Raw genomic sequence first — 19836 nt, 5'->3', positions numbered from 1 at the left:
GTGGTGCTCAGTGGTTAAATCAGAGTCACTGATTGGAAGGTCAAGGGGTTCAAGCCCAAGTATCTCCAAGCTGCTCTTGAGCAAGGCTCACAGCGTCTTCTGTCTTGTTCTTCAGACCTTGTGACTCGGTAAGCACCAGTAGTCTACCGTAGAAGAAGTCTACCGTAGTAGAGTTCGCTTCCGACCTTATGCCTGTAAATCTTTTTATTTTATTAGCCATTGTTGCCTTTGTGCAGTAGATATATAACAGTTCATTTGTTTTTAGAAATTTTTTGAAAGAAAAAAAATTCTGATAATTTAGCGGGAGTCCTGCGAGTAATTTTATTCTCCCAAAATCCACACACACGAGTATTTTATCACCCGCATCAAATTGTGTCCTGGGCCGCACTCATTTGCGTTGGGTCCTGTGGGAGTGTCTCTAATGTGAGGTGACACTAAAACAGGTAGTAGTAATGACTATTTTTTACTTGAGTGCATGTCAGAGCCTGTACTTCACTTTGACTTAAATAAAAAAGTGTAGTCAGTACTTCAACTTTTACAAGTCTTTTAAAACACAAGTATCTGTACTTCTACTTGAGTGAAGGATGTGTGTATTTTTGCCACCTCTGCAAACTAATATACACTAAACTTATACATCTCAACTTCATAAACTCTTGATCTCTGTAAAGCTGCCTTTTGGACAATGTCTATTGTTAAATAGTGTCTTACAAATAAAACTGAATTACAATTAATTCATTTCATTTTATTTTTTAACATTGGCACCTCCCAAATTGACAGATTTCCATATACATATGGTGTCAAGAAGGTAGACAACACAAGGAAGAAACTGAGTTCAAAGCTGAACTGAGATTATAACTCATGACTTTTCTACAGCTGCTCAGTATAGTGTCAAGCAGTGCGAAGTGTGTTGCGAAGATCTTCCCTCTAAACACTAAGGCCGCTGTTGATTTTAGTAGGGTATTATCTTTTAATCTGTAATATCCAGGTGAAGTTATTCACTTTATAGTATTATAGCATTCACTACTCTTTCCCAGTGAGAACACTGGCAATTACCCTAGCGGCTATCTGTGTGCATCCTTCCACAGCAACCTCATGGCAAACTTTAGATTAACCAGGTCAGGTCAAGGATTCTTCAAACAGAAGCTAAATCAAATTACACTGGCATTCAGCTGGCATTGTTGTAAAACTTTTTTTTTTCTATAGTCACAAGCCATGTACAGGGACTTCCATTATCAATGCTTCACACAATCCATTTATTAAGTTACAGTATTTTCTGTATTTGTATAATTGTCATTACTATAAGAACGGATTTGTTGCCTAAATAAACCACAAATTTAAATATAATATGATTAAGTAATAATCAACAAATTGCTATGGTGTAAAAGGGGACAAAACGTCATTGCACACCGTTATATGAAACTTCATGGTGATTTTAAAATTTCCCCACTGTGGGACATATAAATGTATATCTTTTCTTATAACAATAACTCTGCTTCATGCCAAGTCCAATCATTTTTTTTAAAGCAAGACAACCCTTTCTCTGTGTCAAATGAACACATTTATAATTTGTAGTAGTAGTCGTAGTGGTCTGTTATTTGTTATATTATCAGGTATTTTATTGGAATTTATCAATAGATATCTAGTATGTGAGTAAATGTTTTTCCCTCCATTTTTCTCTGTGCAGGGGAAGGTGACAAACATCAGGTAAGTCATTAGGAAAGCTGTGGCAATTTCCCATACACTACACACCAGGTTATAAGTGACTAGTGTAAGTTGCATCTAGTTGAACGCCTCAAACTTGCTCTATGAGCTGCAAGTGAGGAATGAGGTAGTTTTGGAAAACAGCTCTCCATCTCCAATGAACTGTCATAGGTGTACTTATTCAATTGTACATACAAGTGAAAAAAACAAACAAAAAACAGTCGTTCTAACTGGTTTTGTTGCCAAGGTACCATCATAAATTAAGACTGAAATCATTTAGTATGATTATAGAGTATTTCAAATTTGCCCTATGTGGGTATATTGTGATTTTATTGAAAAATAAAAGCTAGTTTATTATGACTCCATCCACATGCAGGTAGGTTTGGGCCAGGGTTGTGGGCGTACCCTGCCCGGGAGGATGGCCTCTGCGGTCAAAGATGGAGCGATGGGGTGAGGAGAGAATAAAGATAGACGTGCTGCCAGGAGGCCCATTCGCACACTGGTGTCCGTGTCTTTCCCTTGTAGGATCCCTGCCATCACTGCACCTGCAAGACTGAAAGATCGAGACAGACAGAGACAGATCGTAAAGGTTGGTGCATATAGACAAAACAGTGGCACATTTAATTAAAATTGGACAGTTTCAGATTGGTACCTGTCTCCTGCTCCAGAGACGTTGACCGTTTCTTCAGAACGTACTGACAGTGCCGGGTAATACACAGCACACAGTCTTCCTTTCTGCACCAAAACATTATTTTTACATTCTTATAAATAATGTCTAGCAACAACTCTTTCTGTGTGTTTGTGTGCATTCTAGGACATGAAAGAAGCTCCATTTGTGACAAGATTTTTCTAGGTAGTACTTTCTCAGAAGAGTTTTCCAGGAAACATATTCTATGTATCAACATTCAATAGCCATTTTATCAGGTAAATCCTCCGTACAGCTGGAGCTTATAATTCATCACACACTATATCCCCAAACTTTAAGCACTAAGTTGGAGACATGGTATTGGATGTCTTTGGAAGCAGTAGCATTACATTTCCCTTTTCTTAAACTATGAGACCCAAACCTGTTCCAGCATGACAGTGCCCCTGTGCTAAAAGCCAGCTTCATTAAGATATGGTTCACATGGGTTGGGGTGAAAGATCTTGAGTGGTCTGCTATAGAGCTCTGAACTTAACCCTGTTGGGATGAATTAAAAAGCTGACTGCACCCCAGGCCTCCTCACCTACAGTACATCAGTACCATACTTTACTAATGCCCTTGTAGCTTATTGAGCACGAATCTAATGATGTGAAATATTACCAATTCATGTTACCAGAGATTAGAAAACAGTAAGAAACTAATCAAAGACAATAATCGCCATGACAACCGATGGCTTACTAGAATTGAATCAGTACAGGTACTTTTTGTGCAGTTGTGTAAGGACTGCTATGTTTCACTAAACATCTTGGAGAACCTGTCACGGTCCCTTTGGGGACTCTCGCTTTTCTTCTGTTTCTGCAGGTAAAATCTGACAACCTTTTTTATGGTCTATTGCATCATGTGTACCATGTTGCATCATGTTTTTACAGATATGCACACATTTTTCTGTGATGTTTTTAGTCTACAAGGGAAAGTAATTGGAAATGTATTTTTGCTGCCTTAATAATGACAGAATTTTGGATTTAAAATAATAAATTTAAAATAATAAGATTTTTGCACATGATTCTACCGTGCATGTCTTAAAACATTGGATGCACACACATGCACCTACAAAATGCCACACAAATCTATATGGAACGAAAAACAGCCAAAGAAGTATTGTAGTGTGATGTGTGAGTTTCTGATAAACAATCAAATGCAATATGTTAAATAATGTGTCATACAGTATTAAGTGTTGTTAAGCAGTGTTAGCAATGTTTCATACCCGTTTGTGCTTTCGGGGTCGCAGACTGACTGTTCCAGCCTCATGTTCTCCACAGACCAACACTCCCAGTGCACCCAGTGTCACTACCACACAATGCAAGTGCTCCAGCAGGGGGCGGGAAAGAGCTGCTGCACACCCCAAAACATCCTCCAGAGAACTTGGTAAGACTGAAAATGCAATATGATGTGAAACTTTCTTTCATGTTTTAAATAAGGAACAAAACATTTGTGCTATGCTGTTATGGAAAAAGAATCTATGACCAAAAAAAATGTGATGCAGTCTGAGAAGCATAGTAATTGTTAACAGTCCAATGTGAATTATTTTCCTGTAACCGAAGTCTAACTCTTTCAGTGTTTTTTTATTTGCACCTGAGATTGTGTGGCCAAATTATGAAAATATTATGAAACATTCTACAATAATACTGAAAACATTCAAACTATTGCAAGAACTGTATGGAAATATGTAGTAAAGTTAAAAGTGTTAAACAACCCATAATATGTTTTATAGAGCTACCTCTGCTGCAGCGGAGAAGTTTATTCAAATTACCAGCTTCAGAAACTGCTGATTTACATAAATGCTTCTTGAAATTCATACCTCAGAGGAACAAGCAGAAGAGAAGTAGTTGGGTCAAGAAAAACAGGACATTAACAGTGGAAAACTGTCCTTTGGGCAGATGGGTCCAAATTGGAGATTTTTGGTTTTAACTGCTAACCATTGTTAGAAGTACAGAGGGTAAACGAAGGTTTCCTGAATGTATGGTTCCCGCTGTGAAGTGTGGACGAGGAGTTGTGGTGGTGTGAGTGTGTTTTGCTGGTAATACTGTTGGTGACATTTAAATTTGAGGGCACACATAACCAACATGGCTACTACCGCATTTTGCAGCGGCATTCCATCCAGTCACTATCATATTTTTTTTTCCAACAAGACAATGACCACAAACACACATCTAGGCTATGTAAAAGCTATTTAAAGAGGAAGAGTGATAGAATCCTGCATCAGATGACCTGGCCTCCACAATCACTCGATCTCAATCCAGGTGCGATGGTTTGGGATGAGATTGAAAGAAAAGCAGCCAACAAGAACCTGTGGGAACTCCTTAAGATTGTTGGAAACCCATTCCAGGTGACTACCTAATGCGGTTGACTCAGAGAATGCCAAGTGTGTGCAAAGCTACTTTAAGGAATTAAAAATATAAAACACATTCCGGTTTATTTAACTCATTTCTGTTTACTACGTAATTCCCTACATTTTCTTTCTTTGTTTGGATGTCTTCAGCATTAATATACAAGGTTGAAAATAATAAGAATAAAATAAGCCCTTTTGACTGGTACTGTATATATGTCTGTAGTTTATGTAACTCTGTAGTCTATCATATAAAGTCAGCAATACTGTCAAAATCATGCTATTATAAAGAAAAATCTGACCAATTAGATTTGAGATTTCAACAGAGTCGTGGCTTCTGGTTACAGCATAAACCACAGAAATCAGCAGAACTCAGAGTGTGTTTGATCACGTGTTTTCCAGCTAATACAGGAAATAAATCAATCGTTTTTTTTCTTGTGTTCCTAGGCATAAGATATAGAAGCAGCACGCATTTCATGGTAAGTTATCAGTGATCATTTGTGGTTGATAGCAGGATGTACCCTTTGGAGTAGGTAAACAGAGAGTCTTGTTCATGGTGCACAGCTCAGCCAGATTGGGAGATGTATAAGAGAGTGCCTTCCAGCTTTCTGAAACAAAAGGCTTACAGGCCTTATCAGCATCCGTGGGCTCATACCATACTGAAACACACACACACACAGATGACACACAGATGACACACATTTGTGGCTCAAAGTACCTTTTTATAGAGCTCTGGACGTACCTGGAACTGAATGTTTTTTGGCAAGGCTGCATATGTAATTTATAGTAGAAACAGGAATGTTGCCATCAAGGACCACAAGAGATGCAGAGGAGAGCTGGTCCTCATACTGAGAAACCTGCACCACATTTACAATCATATAGCATAACTTTTCCTGATTTTCTGACGTGCCACCTAGCCACTGATGTTAGCTTTTCTGTCTATTTTGTACAAAACGTCATACTTACATAAACAATCAACATACTCAGTGGCACTCACATACTGCTCCTTGATTTCCTGGTGGATGTCCATGTCCCCAAGTCCTAGACTCAGCTCTCCAGTCTCTGTAATGACAGCACAGTAGGTGGCCGTTCGCTGACCCTGCAATCTTGCAACTGCACGAGTGTCCTGTTAAATGCAAAGCAAAGATTTGGGGTCTCATTTTCCAAGGTGCAACCAGAATGCAATAAATGTATGTAAGACACATGTGGTTATATGGGTCGAGCTAGCTGGGAAATACCACACCTGCCTCCAATTTCTCAGCATTAAAACCCTACAGTTTGAAGTGTACAGAGCGATGCTATGTGTGAACAAAGGTATTGTGTAAAGGTGTATAGTGATTTGCTGAGAGAGATGTTTGGAACAAGAAGACCAATAATTCACTGTAAAATGTCATAAATACCTTCACATTAAGTCTGTGTAACCTGCCCACCCCTTATTGAGAGCACTAAGTCAGCAATTACTTTGTCAGTTAACTTAGGCAAGAGTGATGAGACTATTGGCATTTCTCTTCCTCTAGGATTTTTCTGCATATGCATGGTTAGGAGTTCATCCTCATAAAATAAAGAAATCACATTCTAATATTTGATTCAGTAGCCAGTAAATTCAGTAGATTGATTTTTTAGTTTGCAACATTTTGTATTTTGTTCTGATATTTTTGGCCACCTGGATTCTTTTGGGCAGGATGATATTGGGAGCAGGCAATATCCGGAACGTTCACATTAAAATCAGTATTAGCCATGTGCATAATCCAAAGGACAGAAACTAAATTGCACCTGAGATTGTGTGGCCATATTATGAAAATAATTGAGAGTGTTCTGTGGGATTAAGGCCAAGGCTCTGTGAAACCCATTCGAGTTCTACTTCTACTCCAACCATGGCAAACCATGATTTCATGGGACTCACTATGTGCACAGGCACTGTATTGTCATTCTGGAATGTTCAGTTCAATTCATTTTTATTTGTATAGCCCTTTTAACAATGAACATCGTCTCAAAGCAGCTTTACACAAATAATGCGGTGATAAAGAATGAATAAGATGTTCTTTAGAAGTTTAAGTTTGTCCCTTTTGAGCAAGCCAGTGGCGACTGTGGAAGAAAAAAACTCCCTGAGATGTAATAATGGAACACGTATGGACCTCTTAGTTCCAGTAAAGGGAAAAAGTATAGCAAAGACATTCTATACAATTGTGTGCTTCCAATACTGTGGCAGCACTTTGGGGAAGAATCACAAATGGGTGTGATTGTCAGGTCTCCTTAAATGTTTGGCATAAAGTGTACCTAACACAGGCTTGCAAACTCAAAGCTAAGTAGAACACTCACCATATGGTGTACATGTGTATAAGGCAGAAAGATGAAAGTGATCTGATCAATCCAAATAAATCGAAATATATATTATTGTTGAATTCATTGTACACTGCTTACCATATGTTTACAGTAGTTGAGCACAGCATCACTATGAGAATCTTTTCCAATGGCTGAGATGAACAGAGGCTTTTGATCCAGTCTACTCAAACAGTCTTTGGGGGCAAGTGTAAAAAAAAAAGAAAACAAGGTATTGACTCTGTACAGCAATTCATAAAACACATAAAAATATGGTGTGTTACCTGCAATATTCCTGCCCACTCCACCAAAGGACTGACAGACACTTCCAGGGTTTGTTTGTCCAAACTTATGGGGAAAAAAAAAAATTTGTTAAACAACAGTTTAAATTAATTTAAAAGGCTTAATGCTATCAGGACACGTAAATATGTTTACCCTACCAATAACTTCTTACTTGCTCCTTTCGCGATGAAGTCAACATTTACACCTCCAACAATAATCTGTAGAAGGTGAGAAATCAAACCAGAAACTTTAGGTCACAGACTTTAGTCAGTTTCCAGAATGTGTTTTATTACATGCAATTTCATTTCTTTTTGATATAAGATGGCGATTACATACAGTTTTAGGTTTTGGGGCCTCTTTTTCATCCTTGTGGCTCCCACAGCCTCCTTGTGGATGATGCATGCGCTCAGCAAGGGCTCGTGCTATCTGACTGCCCACAAGAGCATTATTATGAATTAGAGCTATGTCTAGGAGAGAGATGTGATAAGGAATATATTGAAAGCGGAAGTACAAGAAGAAATAAGTGTTGTAAATAATGATTCTTTTCTGTGATAGATAAAGACAGGTAGATGGATGGGATGAATGGATACTGGCTCGGAGAGACTGTCCCTCAGTGAGCTCATTGACTCTGTGCAGGATGAAGGGGGTCACATCTCTTCCTCTGATCCCTTTCAGCCTGTGGATATACAGAACCTGCTGATTGGATAGCTTTTGCTTTGTGTAATTCTCATTTTGTTTATGTTTAATCTCTTGACAATTAGTTAAAATAAACCCTATTGCCAGCTTAAAAAAATCTTTTCAGCACAACAAAAAATTCTAATAAGTGTAGATCACAGAAATTAATGACTTTATTTGCATTTCTTTTTATTTAATGCCTTTGATTTGCAAGTACAACTAGACAACTTTTATCCTAATCAAGATGTAAATCGAACACATGTCTAAAGTACATAGCTTGTACTTGAGTAAAAGTAGAGGTACACTAGGTAAAATATTGCTCCAGTAAAAGTGCTCTTTTTAAACTTTCACTTGTGTAAAAGAACAAAGTATTCATCTTCAAATGTACTTAAGTATCCAAGTACTATAATTTATTATGGCTATAATGTCTTATCAAAATAATGTGCTATGGTGCTATAGCAAGTTTTTTTGCATATTTTATTTAATGCATTATCCTTTACTATGCTCATAACGAGATGAGTGATAGAGATGCATACATACCTTTACCTTTTGCACATTTTACCCCTACTTTGCGCTGTTTTTTTTCTATGAAGGAAGAAAACTGCATATAATACGACAGTGTCTTAATAATGAATACAAATCTGCAAGTTTTAAACTCAGAAATTTCCAGTATGATGTTTTGGTGATTTTGGGCTAAAATAACGAGTGTTTCCTTGTTGCAAACCTTGCAAAGTGTAAATGCGGTTTTCTTCCTTGATAAAAATCAAAACCCCACACATTTTTGAGTTTTAAATACAGAATTTGTCATTTGTTTACTCAAAAAATTCTAGTTTTAATATAATTTTTAATTATATGTTTTATTAATTCAGAGTTTTTTAACTTGAAAATCTGGACTCGTAAATTCCCTTCCAGTTCTTTTTTAAATCCGATATTGGCCGTAATACACTGTCGTATTATATGCTGTTTTCTACCTTGATAGAAAAATAATTTTAAACCCTAGTTTGAATATACCCATATTTACTAAACCCCAGGTTGTTTGCGTTACCTGGCTTCCTTCACAGCAGCTTGTATGGCATCTTCTATCTGCTGTCCAGCAGCAGCATGTTCATCTGGAATAGGCACAGCAAGCAGGACTCCACTCTGAAGCCCCAGAGAGTGTGTAGACACTATTAGACCAAAAACAGAACCATAACCATATATTATACCATAACCATAACCATATATAATATATTTTAATAAACTTCAAACTTACCAATAAGCTCAGCAGCTTCTTCAGAATTGAGGACATTGTAAGGTGATGTGTATCCACTTTTTTGAGAAAAGAAAGCTGGGAAACTCTTTGACTCACCATACGTAGCTACACAGACCCCTTGAGTTTCCTAGGTTGGTAAGTCATATAATAAATAAATTAAAAAATATTAAAATCATTTTTTTTTGTTGCTAATTTATCACTGACCAAGAACTCCAGGGTGCGGCCAATGTCCAGGATGGACTTTATCCCAGCAGACACCACAGCGATCGGAGTGCGGCCAAGTTCAGTCAGATCTGCACTTACATCCAGGGCTGTGAGGAATATTCACTTATTACTCTTTAAAATGACTAAGTGATTGAATGTTTAAGTCAATGTGTAAAAATGTACAGCTGGCAGCTGTTGTATTAAATGGGAGTGCTGGCTGGTGGGTAAAAATCAACAGGTGATAGTAATTATAGTAATAAACAGTGCGACTTACTATTTTCTCCATCTCTGTGTACTCCTCCGATACCTCCAGTCACAAAAACAGAAATTCCCGCTTTGTGAGCTGCAATCATCGTACCTGAAACAGTAGTCCCTCCAGACAAACCCTGCAGATTTATTCACTCATATCATTCATATTCATCATGAAGTTCTCTCAATAAAGAGTAAAGAAGCATTATAAATGTTTCCACCTTGCTGATAACATAAGGCAAATCTCTCCTGGACACCTTAAGCGTCGTTTTACTGCTGGCCAGGAAGTCAAGTTCATCTGAAGATAAGCCTACATGCACCTTTCCCTCTAAAACAGCCACCGTGGCTGGGATTACCCCCTCAGCTTTGACAATCTCCTCCACCTCTTTGGCTGTGCTAGAAATTAAGTGTCTGTTTAATTCATGGGTGTAACATATTTGATATTAGCCCTAATTAATTATTGCTTGTCAGTAGTATAATTATATATACAGAATATTGCTTTCCATAAATAGGAGATTAAAAAGAAATTGAACAAGGCAGTTAGCTTGCCCAAAGATCACCTCAAGTTCTGAGGGTATGGCATTCCATGTGTGATGATGGTGCTCTCCAGAGCTACGACAGGCCAGTGCTCAGCTAAAGCCTCACAGACTGTGGGGTGAATTTTAAACAGTACATCTGGGGAAATAACCAACTGATTAAACATGGTCCAGGCTGCTTTTGTTACAATAATCATCATAACTAAAGCTTTTTTTGCACATACAAATAGGAGACACATTTAAAGTAAATAAACCCTTAATAAGGTGTTGGGTCACCAAAAACCACCGAAACAACTTAAAACTCTGGATCTGAACTGCAATGATGAGATCGCTGTTTATAACAGGATATTCCCTTATTTAGATGTTTTGATAATATTGATGAGGAGCATTGTCTAGATTGTCTAGGTTGCTGTGAAATGTCCCAAATTGGTTTGTCTTTGGAGAGTGTAGACCATCACATGTGATTTACATTTACATTTCATTTTATCCTCCTTGAACTATTTTATGAGCCTGCATGTCCTGTGGATAGGGTGAAGCAAGGTTGGAGATACTGTGATCTGTGGAGATATCACTCCCATCAGGATAGATATTGAATCATCAAAAGATACAGTTAATCATTTAGATGAACCATTTTAACAAAATGCTTCTTACATTCCCCTCGAACCCCCCCCCCCTTTATTTGTCTCCGAACTGTATGTAGAAACGTAGTATTTACTGAAATATACAGTACAAACTTTACCAGATCTGCAGGAAGTTGCTGATATGTAGCGCTGCAGGGTGGATGACAGCTTACCCAGCATTTTAGTTCCAAAGGAATCTTATTGATGGAAAAATAATTCAATCAGCCACCAATCACACAGCTATCATTATAACTATCATTATATAACATTTTGTTTATGCAAAGTGAAGAAGCCAATATATTCTATTGGTAAAATGCTTATTTAAAGGAGCTGGTGTATCAAACTGCTTTATATCTGTATCAAACTTTACTTATACACAGTTACTCTATGCAGGTTCAGCATGTGCCAATCCTCAAATATACTCTTTAATAGTCAAGTTACTTACTTGTAAACAGGAGCCTCAGGTCTCGCAGCTTGTGTTACTTGTGTTGCAGTGCTAGCTCAGCACCTGAAAATGCACAGATTTATCATATAGATTAGCAAACATGCTAAAGGGGAGGAAGTGAACTTCGACCAAAGGGGTTGTCTATTTGTTTTTGACCAAAGGCCACACATTGTGTAGCTGTGTCCATTTCAGTTTAATAAACACTGCACAATAATGATCTTTAACTACTCAGACCGTGTAGTGAACTGGATGAACTGAATTAAATGATTTAAAAGTATCATGTGGTTTTCGGCATTCAGATTTAATGCTTTTTTTTTAGAAAGGTATAGATTTGGTTGGTTGGTTGGTTGCTTACTTTGTGTTAATCAATTAATCGACAGCTGCTAGATTATTTCTTTATTAAAATGACAATTCAGTGTAAGGATTTTTTCTTTTAAAACTATGTTTAAATAGTTTTCATTTTAAAACTAATGCTTTTTTTTTTTACAATGATGCATACAGATTGCAAAAATACAGGACAAATCACACAGTTTTTTTTTTTTTACTGAAAACCCTTTACTACATTGCAAAAGTATACAAATATATATGATAAATAGTATAAAATGGACAAAAATAGAAGGAAGACTTCATTTGGTAACATTTTAAGCTGCAAAAATGTAAGAATATTAACAATATATATGAAGGTATAGTGTTATGTGGTCTTCCAGGCTTGGGGGGGAGCTATGTGTTGTGTATCATTAGGGGAGCGAGCACTTTTTGCAGGAGTGGAGCTGTTTACCCTAAGTTCTATTTTCTTTGTGAAAAGGTAAGGAGAATTATCACTGTTCTCCATAACAACTGTTTCATTTATCTTAGCCATCCACGTTATCGTGATCCGATGGATGCCCTTCCTAACGCAATCCTCCCTATTTATCCGGGCATGGGACCGGCACTAAGAGTGCACTGGCTTGTGTAAAGACTGCAGGCAGGCTGAAGTAGGTGGAGAAGAGTGGCAGGAGGGATTTGTGATAGAAGAGTATGTGCAAGAGTGAAAGGGAAAGTTTATAGGACTGCGGTGAGACCTGCAATGTTGTATGGTTTAGAGACAGTGGCATTGAGTAAAAGACAGGAGGTGGAGCTGGAGGTAGCAGAGTTGAAGATGTTGAGGTTTTCGTTGGGAGTGACGACGATGGACAGGATTAGAAATGAGTTTATTAGAGGAACAGCACATGTAGGGCGATTTGGAAACAAGGTGAGGGAGGCGAGATTGAGATGGTTTGGACATGTGCAGAGGAGAGACATGTATCAGTAGGAGAATGCTGAGGATGGAAAAGAGGAAGGCCAGGGAGAATGAATTAAAATTATTGGTTTGGGAATTTCAGAAACTACTGACTCCTGACCTCTAGAGCAGATGTGCCCAAACCTTTTCTTACTGAAAAATACTATAGTGAGCATGAAATTTTTTTGCAAACATTCCATTAATTGGCCTATTTGATCTGTTTCTTCACCATTACACTGACTCAGTAAACAATGTTTGAAAGCAACAGCTTTTCTCTGGCCGACTTATGCAATAAATCTGAGATATACAACCAGTTATCAGATCAAATATTCACATACGTTTCCCTGTGATCTCCCATATGAAGGTTAGTTTTAATGTAACCAACAGTTAAATGTTTAACAGTTTGCAAATGACTGATAATTGTATCCTAATGTAGTTACTTGGTGTTGCTGACTCATGGATGACATATGGATCGATTTTCTGTTCTGATCTCAACAAGTCTGGGCAAAATACTGAGGAGGCACCAATCGAAGGCTGCATTTTGATGATGTGATCATGTAGTATGAAACAACATAATAACATATGAAGCCATTTTCATCCCTATCAAATACAAATTACAAAAACCTATTTTTTATTTGAAATACATGTACCATAAATACTGCCCATCCCTGATTATGTAGATAAGAGCCAGTTACTTCTCAGTTTTAATGGTTTATCAGACTGAAAATCTTCTCACAAAAAAAGCATCTCAGCATGCATAACACATGAAATAATGAGGTGGCTGGGATACAATGGCACTCCTGTCAGACAGTAGTTAAATGCGAGGCTATAATGGGCATAGATTTAAAAACTAGACAGCTGAATGAAATCTGCATGAATGTGCACAGTTGTTCTTATAAAAGCGGTAGATTTATGCATCTAAGAATTGACTGTCCATAACTGTTTATATTAATTGTTACATAATTTTCCAGAAGTTCCACTCTATGCACATTTATTCATACATCAATCTATAACCTTTTATTTTATGAGTGGTTGTTTAGACTATGAGTGCTGTTTCAGATCTTAAAAGCTGCTTTGCCTTTTGACCTATGACAATGTTAGTGCATACAGGAGCTGAGATTTCCTCGATCTGCAGTTCATTCTGAAGGTTGCAATATCGGCTGATTTCTGTATTGTCTTCCTGCTCAAGGTCATGCTCTTTGACTTCCTCATGCATGTCTATGAGCTCCATTTTAAACCAGTTAGGATTTGTTAGCTGGTATGTCTGAAATGTTACAATGGCATCTCTTAAGGCTCTGCCATATGGACAACCGTGGTAGTCATCTCCCCCAAGGCTGTCGACGTGTTTAATTTGTCCTGGTTCATACTTCTCCTTGTTTAGGAGTCTGAAAAAGAGCTCTTCGAATTGCTTCATCAGCTGATACTTTACAGCCACATTAAACACAGAGGGTACATCCTTCTCACTGCACACATCATTGAAGTAAGCTACAATGTACTTCCCGAAAGATGGAGCACACACGAATTCCGGTATGATAAGGCTAAGAGCTGGGGTCAGCATATCCCCCATGGGTGAGCAAGCGTCCTCCCGGGTCACCACCCTGCACCCTCCGCACATAGCATTCCATTTGGCACACACGCCTGGAGAACACAGGATGAGTATTTTATCAGAAGTACTGGAAAGTCTCTTTTTTTGCATGTCCAGCCACTGGATGCTGCCTACAGTACTGAGGCATGTAAAGTCCAGCAGGTCGAGTGCAACTTCAGTTCCACATTTGGCTCTGAGGAAAGCACACAGCTTCAGGACAATCTTAGTGTACATGGGGTGGTCCTGAGAGTAGATTATCAGGATTTTACTGTGCTTTTGCACTGGAATGGTTTCTGGGTTGCCCTTGTTCACCGTGTTTTGAAAAAAGTAGGATCTATCTGTCATGGATTAAAGATCAGAAAGGATACAACTTAGTATAACTTTAAATTCAATGTAAATGAAATCAGTGCTGCGAAATAGTCAATCATCCTAGACAAAATGGAAAAGCCACTGAAAAAAGTACGTAATCCTACGTATATATATTTAGTTACATTCAAAAATCTGTTTGTTCAGAAGTTGATTTATGTTTTATTTTAGGGGAGTTCACATGTAAATCATAGCACAAATAGGGTTTCTTTCTTATTTAATGTATACCTGTATGTATTGTCTCAATTCTTTTACGCAGCAAAACAGCTGTGAACGCAGAATAACAGTGCTGCTTGGCCAAAAAGTGTCCAAACCATGTGCCATCTCCTGGTTGATGGAATGGTATAATCTGAAATATGCACAATATAACATTGTTGATTCCGGAAATCGTCTTGCATCCATGTGAAGAGGAAACTATAATAATGCAAAGATATTTGCAATATAGTATAATAATGAAAACAACAATAATGCAATAGTCTAAATACTTACAGGAGCAAATATTAACCTTTTGTTGGTGATGTGAACATTGTTCCATGCATCGTTTAAAATATGGTTTGATCTGTAAAAAACAAAACAAAAACGAAAGCACTAGAAACACCAGCAAACTATTAAATATGCCTATTTAAATTATTCTAAAACTCACCCCAAATGAGAGCTCACAGCATTGTAACTGCTGAGGGTTCAAAATGAAATTGACGCTGATTGAAGTACGGTTGTCCTTTGGAAACAAAATATTTTGAATCATTTTAAACCTAAGGAACGCACGCTATGTGGAATGAAAAAAAAACAATTACGCATATGATTTTTACAGAAGCAGCCAGTAAAAACACAGTACCTTTGAGACTGTGTGTGACAGCTCGGTGTGGAAATCATCGTAGTGAACATATACTTTGTACATGTCTGAGAACTGTGCTGTATTAAACATCAGTTCAATTGCGACCCCATTTCCTCCATCATCTCTCACTGACCATGTCATGTTGGGGTCCCAGAGGCTGCCTGTCATAACACCACATTTTCCTTTGGCACATAAGAAACATCTATCATCTTATAAATAGGATAATTTCTGGAGCCATGAGTACACCCATCTCACCATTTTCCAAGCACACACGAAGCCTTCGGAGTCGATAATGTTCGCAACCTTTTCAAAAGAGATATATTAATAACCACATGACATATATTCCCCATTCCCTATTAGGAACACTTGTACACCTAGACGTGAACATGAATTTATCCAAAAACCAACCATGCAGCAGCAGCAGCAGCAGCAGCACAACATATAAACAGGAGAATTAACTCTTCAGTTAATGTTCAAATCCGCAAGAGAACGATGAAAAAGAGTGATTGTTGTTACTTTGACCATTTAGTGTCATAGTTAGGGCATGGCTGTAAGTGCTGTAAAGGCTGATTTAAATATTTCAGAAACTGCTGTTTTTTTACATGAACACAATTCTAAGAAATGTACAAAAATAAAAATAAAACAGTGAACAGCAATTAGGCAGATGGAAAAGCATTATTTGATGATAGAAGAGAATGAGTTGAATGTTTTGAGCTGAACTAAACTAAAAAGAAAAATAAGTAAGAGTAAGGATTTGAGTGAGAACATTAGACAAGGGCCAAATTGTGATGTCTAGATGACTGGTTCAGATCATCTCCAAAACTGCAGCTCTTGTTCCTGGTGCATGTGGGGAGCGAAGGCTGGCCTGTGTGACGAGCTCTAGTAGCTCAAACTGCTGAAGATGTTAATGGTGTTAATGCTCGATGGGTCAGAACTGTTTTGGCAGCATGGGGACCAACACAATATTCGGCAGGTTGTATTAATGTTATGCCTGATTGTTGGCCATAAAGTGTTGCCTGGTCGGTGTGTCTTTAAGATTATTGTCATGTTTAGATGTATGAATAAAATAAAAAAGTTTCAAACAACTCAGAAAGTCACAATAATAATCACAGACCGTTAACTACCTGGAACTGTTTTATTTAGCAATTTTGCATGTCCCTCCACATCTGGCTTTGGTAAATTAGACACAGAAACCTGATACGTCATTCCTGGATCCACAACTATTTGATCAAGCACAAAAGACCACTACAAACGAAACACAAAATAAATAAAAACATGATTAAGAATACATAATACAGCTCACTAATAAAAGCATCCAGCCCATTTATTAAGCAGAAAAAGGATGACTACACTTCAGATATCAAGTGTCTAAAAAGTCTTACTGATTGTAGGATCCTGGAAAAGTTGCTTTTGAATATGTAACAAACACACAGGCTGTTGTTTGTGTTGAATTCATGCACAAGCACTTTTATCCCCTTCAGGGCGTATATACTTGCTGTCGAAAAAAAAGGATGCTGAATGAACACTGACATAAAAATCTAACAATATATATGCATTGCTTATGAATATCATATGATGTCTTACTGTTGCTATTAGTGTCACATCACATGTAACTATATCTTACCATCAGAAAATGGTGTTAATGTGAGAGACAACACAGGAACCATTTCTTTCCTTTCATCTTCCTTGGATTCCACATGGAGGTACACATTGGGATGTGGACTTGGAGCCTCTGATCTTGGCTTCACCCAATCTGAACAGTTTTGCCTGCCTGAGTTCATCAAGGAAAGATTGATGGTGATGTAAGAAATAAATGCAGTGTACTAATTGCAATTATTCCCTGTATCACCATAATCGTAATAATCGAGGTGACTAAGAACCCGATGGTCCCTCTGAAAAAGCTCCAGCATTTCTCTGTGAAGAGAGGAGAACCTTTCAGAAAAAAACAACCATATATGCAGCTCTTCACCAATCAGGCCTGTATGGAAGAGTGGCCAGACGGACACTACTCTTAAGTAAAAGGCATATAACTCTCAGACTATGAGAAACAAAATTCTCTCGTCTGATGAAACAAAGATTGAACTCTTTAGCCTGAATGCCAAGCGTCATATCTGGAGGAAACCAGGCACCACTCAACACCTGGCCAATATAATCAATACAGTGAAGCATGGTGGTGGCAGCATCAGGCTGTGGGGATGTTTTTCAGCCGCAGGAACTGGGAGACTAGTCAGGACTTGAACCCGATTGAACATTTCTGGAGAGATCTGAAAATGATGGAGTTCGAGAGGTTCTGCAAAGAAGAATAGGAGAAACTTTCCAAAAATAGGTGTGCCATTGTAGCATCATACTCAAGAAGACTCGAAGCTGTAATTGGTGCTGAAGGTGCTTCAACAAAGTATTGAGCAAAGATGGTAAATACTTATGTACATATTTATTTATTTATTTGTAATACATTTGCAAAGATTTCAAACACACTTCTTTCACTTTGTCATTATGGGGTATTTTTTTGTAAAATGATAAGGAAAATAATGAATTGAATCCTTTTTGGAAAAAAGCTGTAACATTCGGTTTTAATACTTTCCGAATTTTCTCTGTAAAATCTTTATATTCATCTAATAATATAAACCAAACATTTCTCAGTTAATCAGTTTTATATATATATATATATATATATATATATATATATATATATATATATATACATGTGAATATATGTATCCAAGTGTGTTTTCTTGTTAATTTAGCACCACTGCCTAAATGCTTTCTTTTTGCTCATAAAGCATTTATTAAATCACATCAACAATTGTTACTTACCTTTTTGGACAATACAGGATAAACCCTAAAACCCAGTGTATTTAGTGACAGGTTAGTCAGATTCAGATTTCATACTAATCTACAAAGTCAAGCTATATAAAGTATTTCATAATGAAATGTTCTCACCGTTTGAGAACACTGCAGAGGAGGATGCTTTATCAACCCAAGAGAAGAAATCTGTCCAAAAACACCAGAGAGCACAAAAAAGGCAACAATCATCTTTATTTTTGATTTAATTTTTTTTTTAAATGTAAGATTAAATGCAGTCGAAGCAAAATAAAGCAACCCAAAGCAGTGATGGCTGAAAAGTGAAAAGCTGTGTGTAGGGTAAACAGGAAATTAGGCGATCAGATAACTGCAACAGTGAAACCTTTTAATTTCTTGGTATTATATCAATATTCCCATTACCTTGTATTATCATTTCTTTGACAAAGGTTGTAGAATCATGACATAAGTGTGTAAATGTAACACACGATTAAATAAGCAACACGTAGATAATATGAAGTATATATAAAGACTCAAAATATAATAACTAAAATATATACTTTGTCATATTTGGTGATATGGTATTAAATATTTATAGAAATACCCACTAGAGGGCAGTAACATATCAGCAATAAACTTAGTAACATTTCTGATTTTTCTTATTTTTCTTTATTCAGTATCTTTACAGTCAGGTTCAGGACACACAACATCAGAATACATAATGGATTTACAGTTCTAAAATATTCAAGCCCTATTGCCGTAACCTGTCTCCCACACTAATGCTCACACGAATGCTCACCAGAGATTATTACTGATTCCACTTCCTGTCTGTCAGACAGCTACAGATAACCACTGCATGGCTCACAATCATAACACACCAACACATTGTTACTTACAGTTCATTCTTGCTAAAATGTTTTAATTATAACTTTACTTTACACTTCTATGTGTTATGCCATACTAAGACTCCTTTGTGATTTTAGTACAACATGAATTCTATTCATTTTCATAGAGCTTTTAACAATAGAAGTGGCCACATAGTTTTAAGGAAATGTTCTGTTCGTTGAGGGGTGAAGGCTTTAATCTGAACTTGGAGCAATGATTTCAAAGAAATGTACTGCAAAAAAAAAAAAAAACAGTCAAAATAATGTGAAAATAATATGAATTACATGATGAAAAGATAGAGGTAGTGTAAACAGTGTATGTAGATTATTCAACATTATTCAACATGTGTTTGATAGACTATAGGTCTGTGTGTGAACAACAAATATAGTACTTTCTGTATCAAACTAGAAATGGCTACAGGGAAAAAAAAAAAAAAAATGCAATAATGATTTTATATGAAATAATGAATTCAATCCATTTTGGAATAAGGCTGTAGCATAACAAAATGTGGAAAAAGTAAAGCGTGTGAATATTTTTCGGATGCACTATACTAGCCCAAGAAAAGCAGAAACTTCCTATGATAAGAAGCAACCAAAGAACCTTTAAATTGTGGGGTTTGGAAGGTTTCACCTTCCCATGGGGATGGGTAAGAGTCTGAACGGATCAAGCAAACAAATTGTTATTAAACTATTTCAGTATAATACATTTATAATGATTGAAATCAAATGAAAACCAAAATATCACAATAGAAAACCAAAGCACACACTCAGACAATCATTATTTTCACAAAAATAAA

The 19836-nt window shown here is 37.1% G+C and overlaps 2 protein-coding genes and 1 long non-coding RNA gene across 4 annotated transcripts; 1 reads left to right on the top strand and 2 right to left on the bottom strand.

Annotated features, from left to right (window-relative positions):
- Positions 1-771: 771 nt before the first annotated feature.
- On the bottom strand, positions 772-11403 carry zgc:136858 (uncharacterized protein LOC678543 homolog). 2 transcript variants are annotated; one of them, XM_046848975.1, is made up of 19 exons: positions 11313-11403; positions 10987-11064; positions 10272-10386; positions 9933-10107; positions 9737-9848; positions 9463-9569; positions 9259-9385; positions 9052-9172; positions 7922-8007; positions 7668-7798; positions 7490-7549; positions 7334-7397; positions 7152-7246; positions 5728-5856; positions 5473-5587; positions 5252-5389; positions 3609-3775; positions 2354-2436; positions 772-2254 (listed from the first exon to the last, which is right to left on the bottom strand). In XM_046848975.1, the coding sequence occupies exons 2-19, from the start codon at positions 11045-11047 to the stop codon at positions 2056-2058; spliced, it is 2085 nt and encodes a 694-aa protein (XP_046704931.1). In that variant the 5' UTR covers positions 11048-11064; positions 11313-11403; the 3' UTR covers positions 772-2055. The 2 variants fall into 2 exon arrangements, with proteins under 2 accessions (XP_046704931.1, XP_046704932.1); XM_046848976.1 differs by lacking the exons at positions 10987-11064; positions 11313-11403 and having other exon boundaries at positions 9933-10102; positions 10272-10337.
- LOC124385729 lies at positions 2171-5218 on the top strand. The gene is made up of 5 exons (XR_006925792.1): positions 2171-2290; positions 2370-2409; positions 2516-2625; positions 3664-3769; positions 5178-5218. It is a non-coding gene; the product is annotated as an uncharacterized LOC124385729 (long non-coding RNA).
- Positions 11404-13113: 1710 nt separating the features above from the next.
- LOC124386309 (interleukin-17 receptor A) lies at positions 13114-18426 on the bottom strand. The gene is given in 11 exon segments (XM_046850060.1): positions 13114-14493; positions 14750-14870; positions 15011-15060; positions 15062-15080; positions 15165-15239; positions 15357-15538; positions 16481-16601; positions 16739-16851; positions 16981-17127; positions 18171-18195; positions 18297-18426. Coding segments are annotated over 11 exon segments (1833 nt in total). The 5' UTR covers positions 18390-18426; the 3' UTR covers positions 13114-13606.
- Between the last annotated feature and the right edge of the window lie 1410 nt (positions 18427-19836).

Source organism: Silurus meridionalis, chromosome 5 (genome assembly GCF_014805685.1).
Source record: "Silurus meridionalis isolate SWU-2019-XX chromosome 5, ASM1480568v1, whole genome shotgun sequence".
NCBI lineage: Eukaryota > Metazoa > Chordata > Actinopteri > Siluriformes > Siluridae > Silurus > Silurus meridionalis.
The sequence above is the reverse complement of the archived record's forward strand: the minus strand, read 5'-3'. Positions and strand labels throughout refer to the sequence as shown.

What these genes read in the sequence shown, in the direction of transcription:
- zgc:136858 (XM_046848975.1), bottom strand. Translation starts at nt 11,047, where the DNA reads ATGCTGGGTAAGCTGTCATCCACCCTGCAGCGCTACATATCAGCAACT. An exon ending in AGCAACTTCCTGCAGATCTG is followed by an intron (nt 10,387 to 10,986) that starts GTAAAGTTTGTA and finishes TTATTTCCCCAG; the next exon opens with ATGTACTGTTTAAAATTCAC. An exon ending in GTCTCTGGAGCAGGAGACAG is followed by an intron (nt 2,255 to 2,353) that starts GTACCAATCTGA and finishes TCGATCTTTCAG; the next exon opens with TCTTGCAGGTGCAGTGATGG.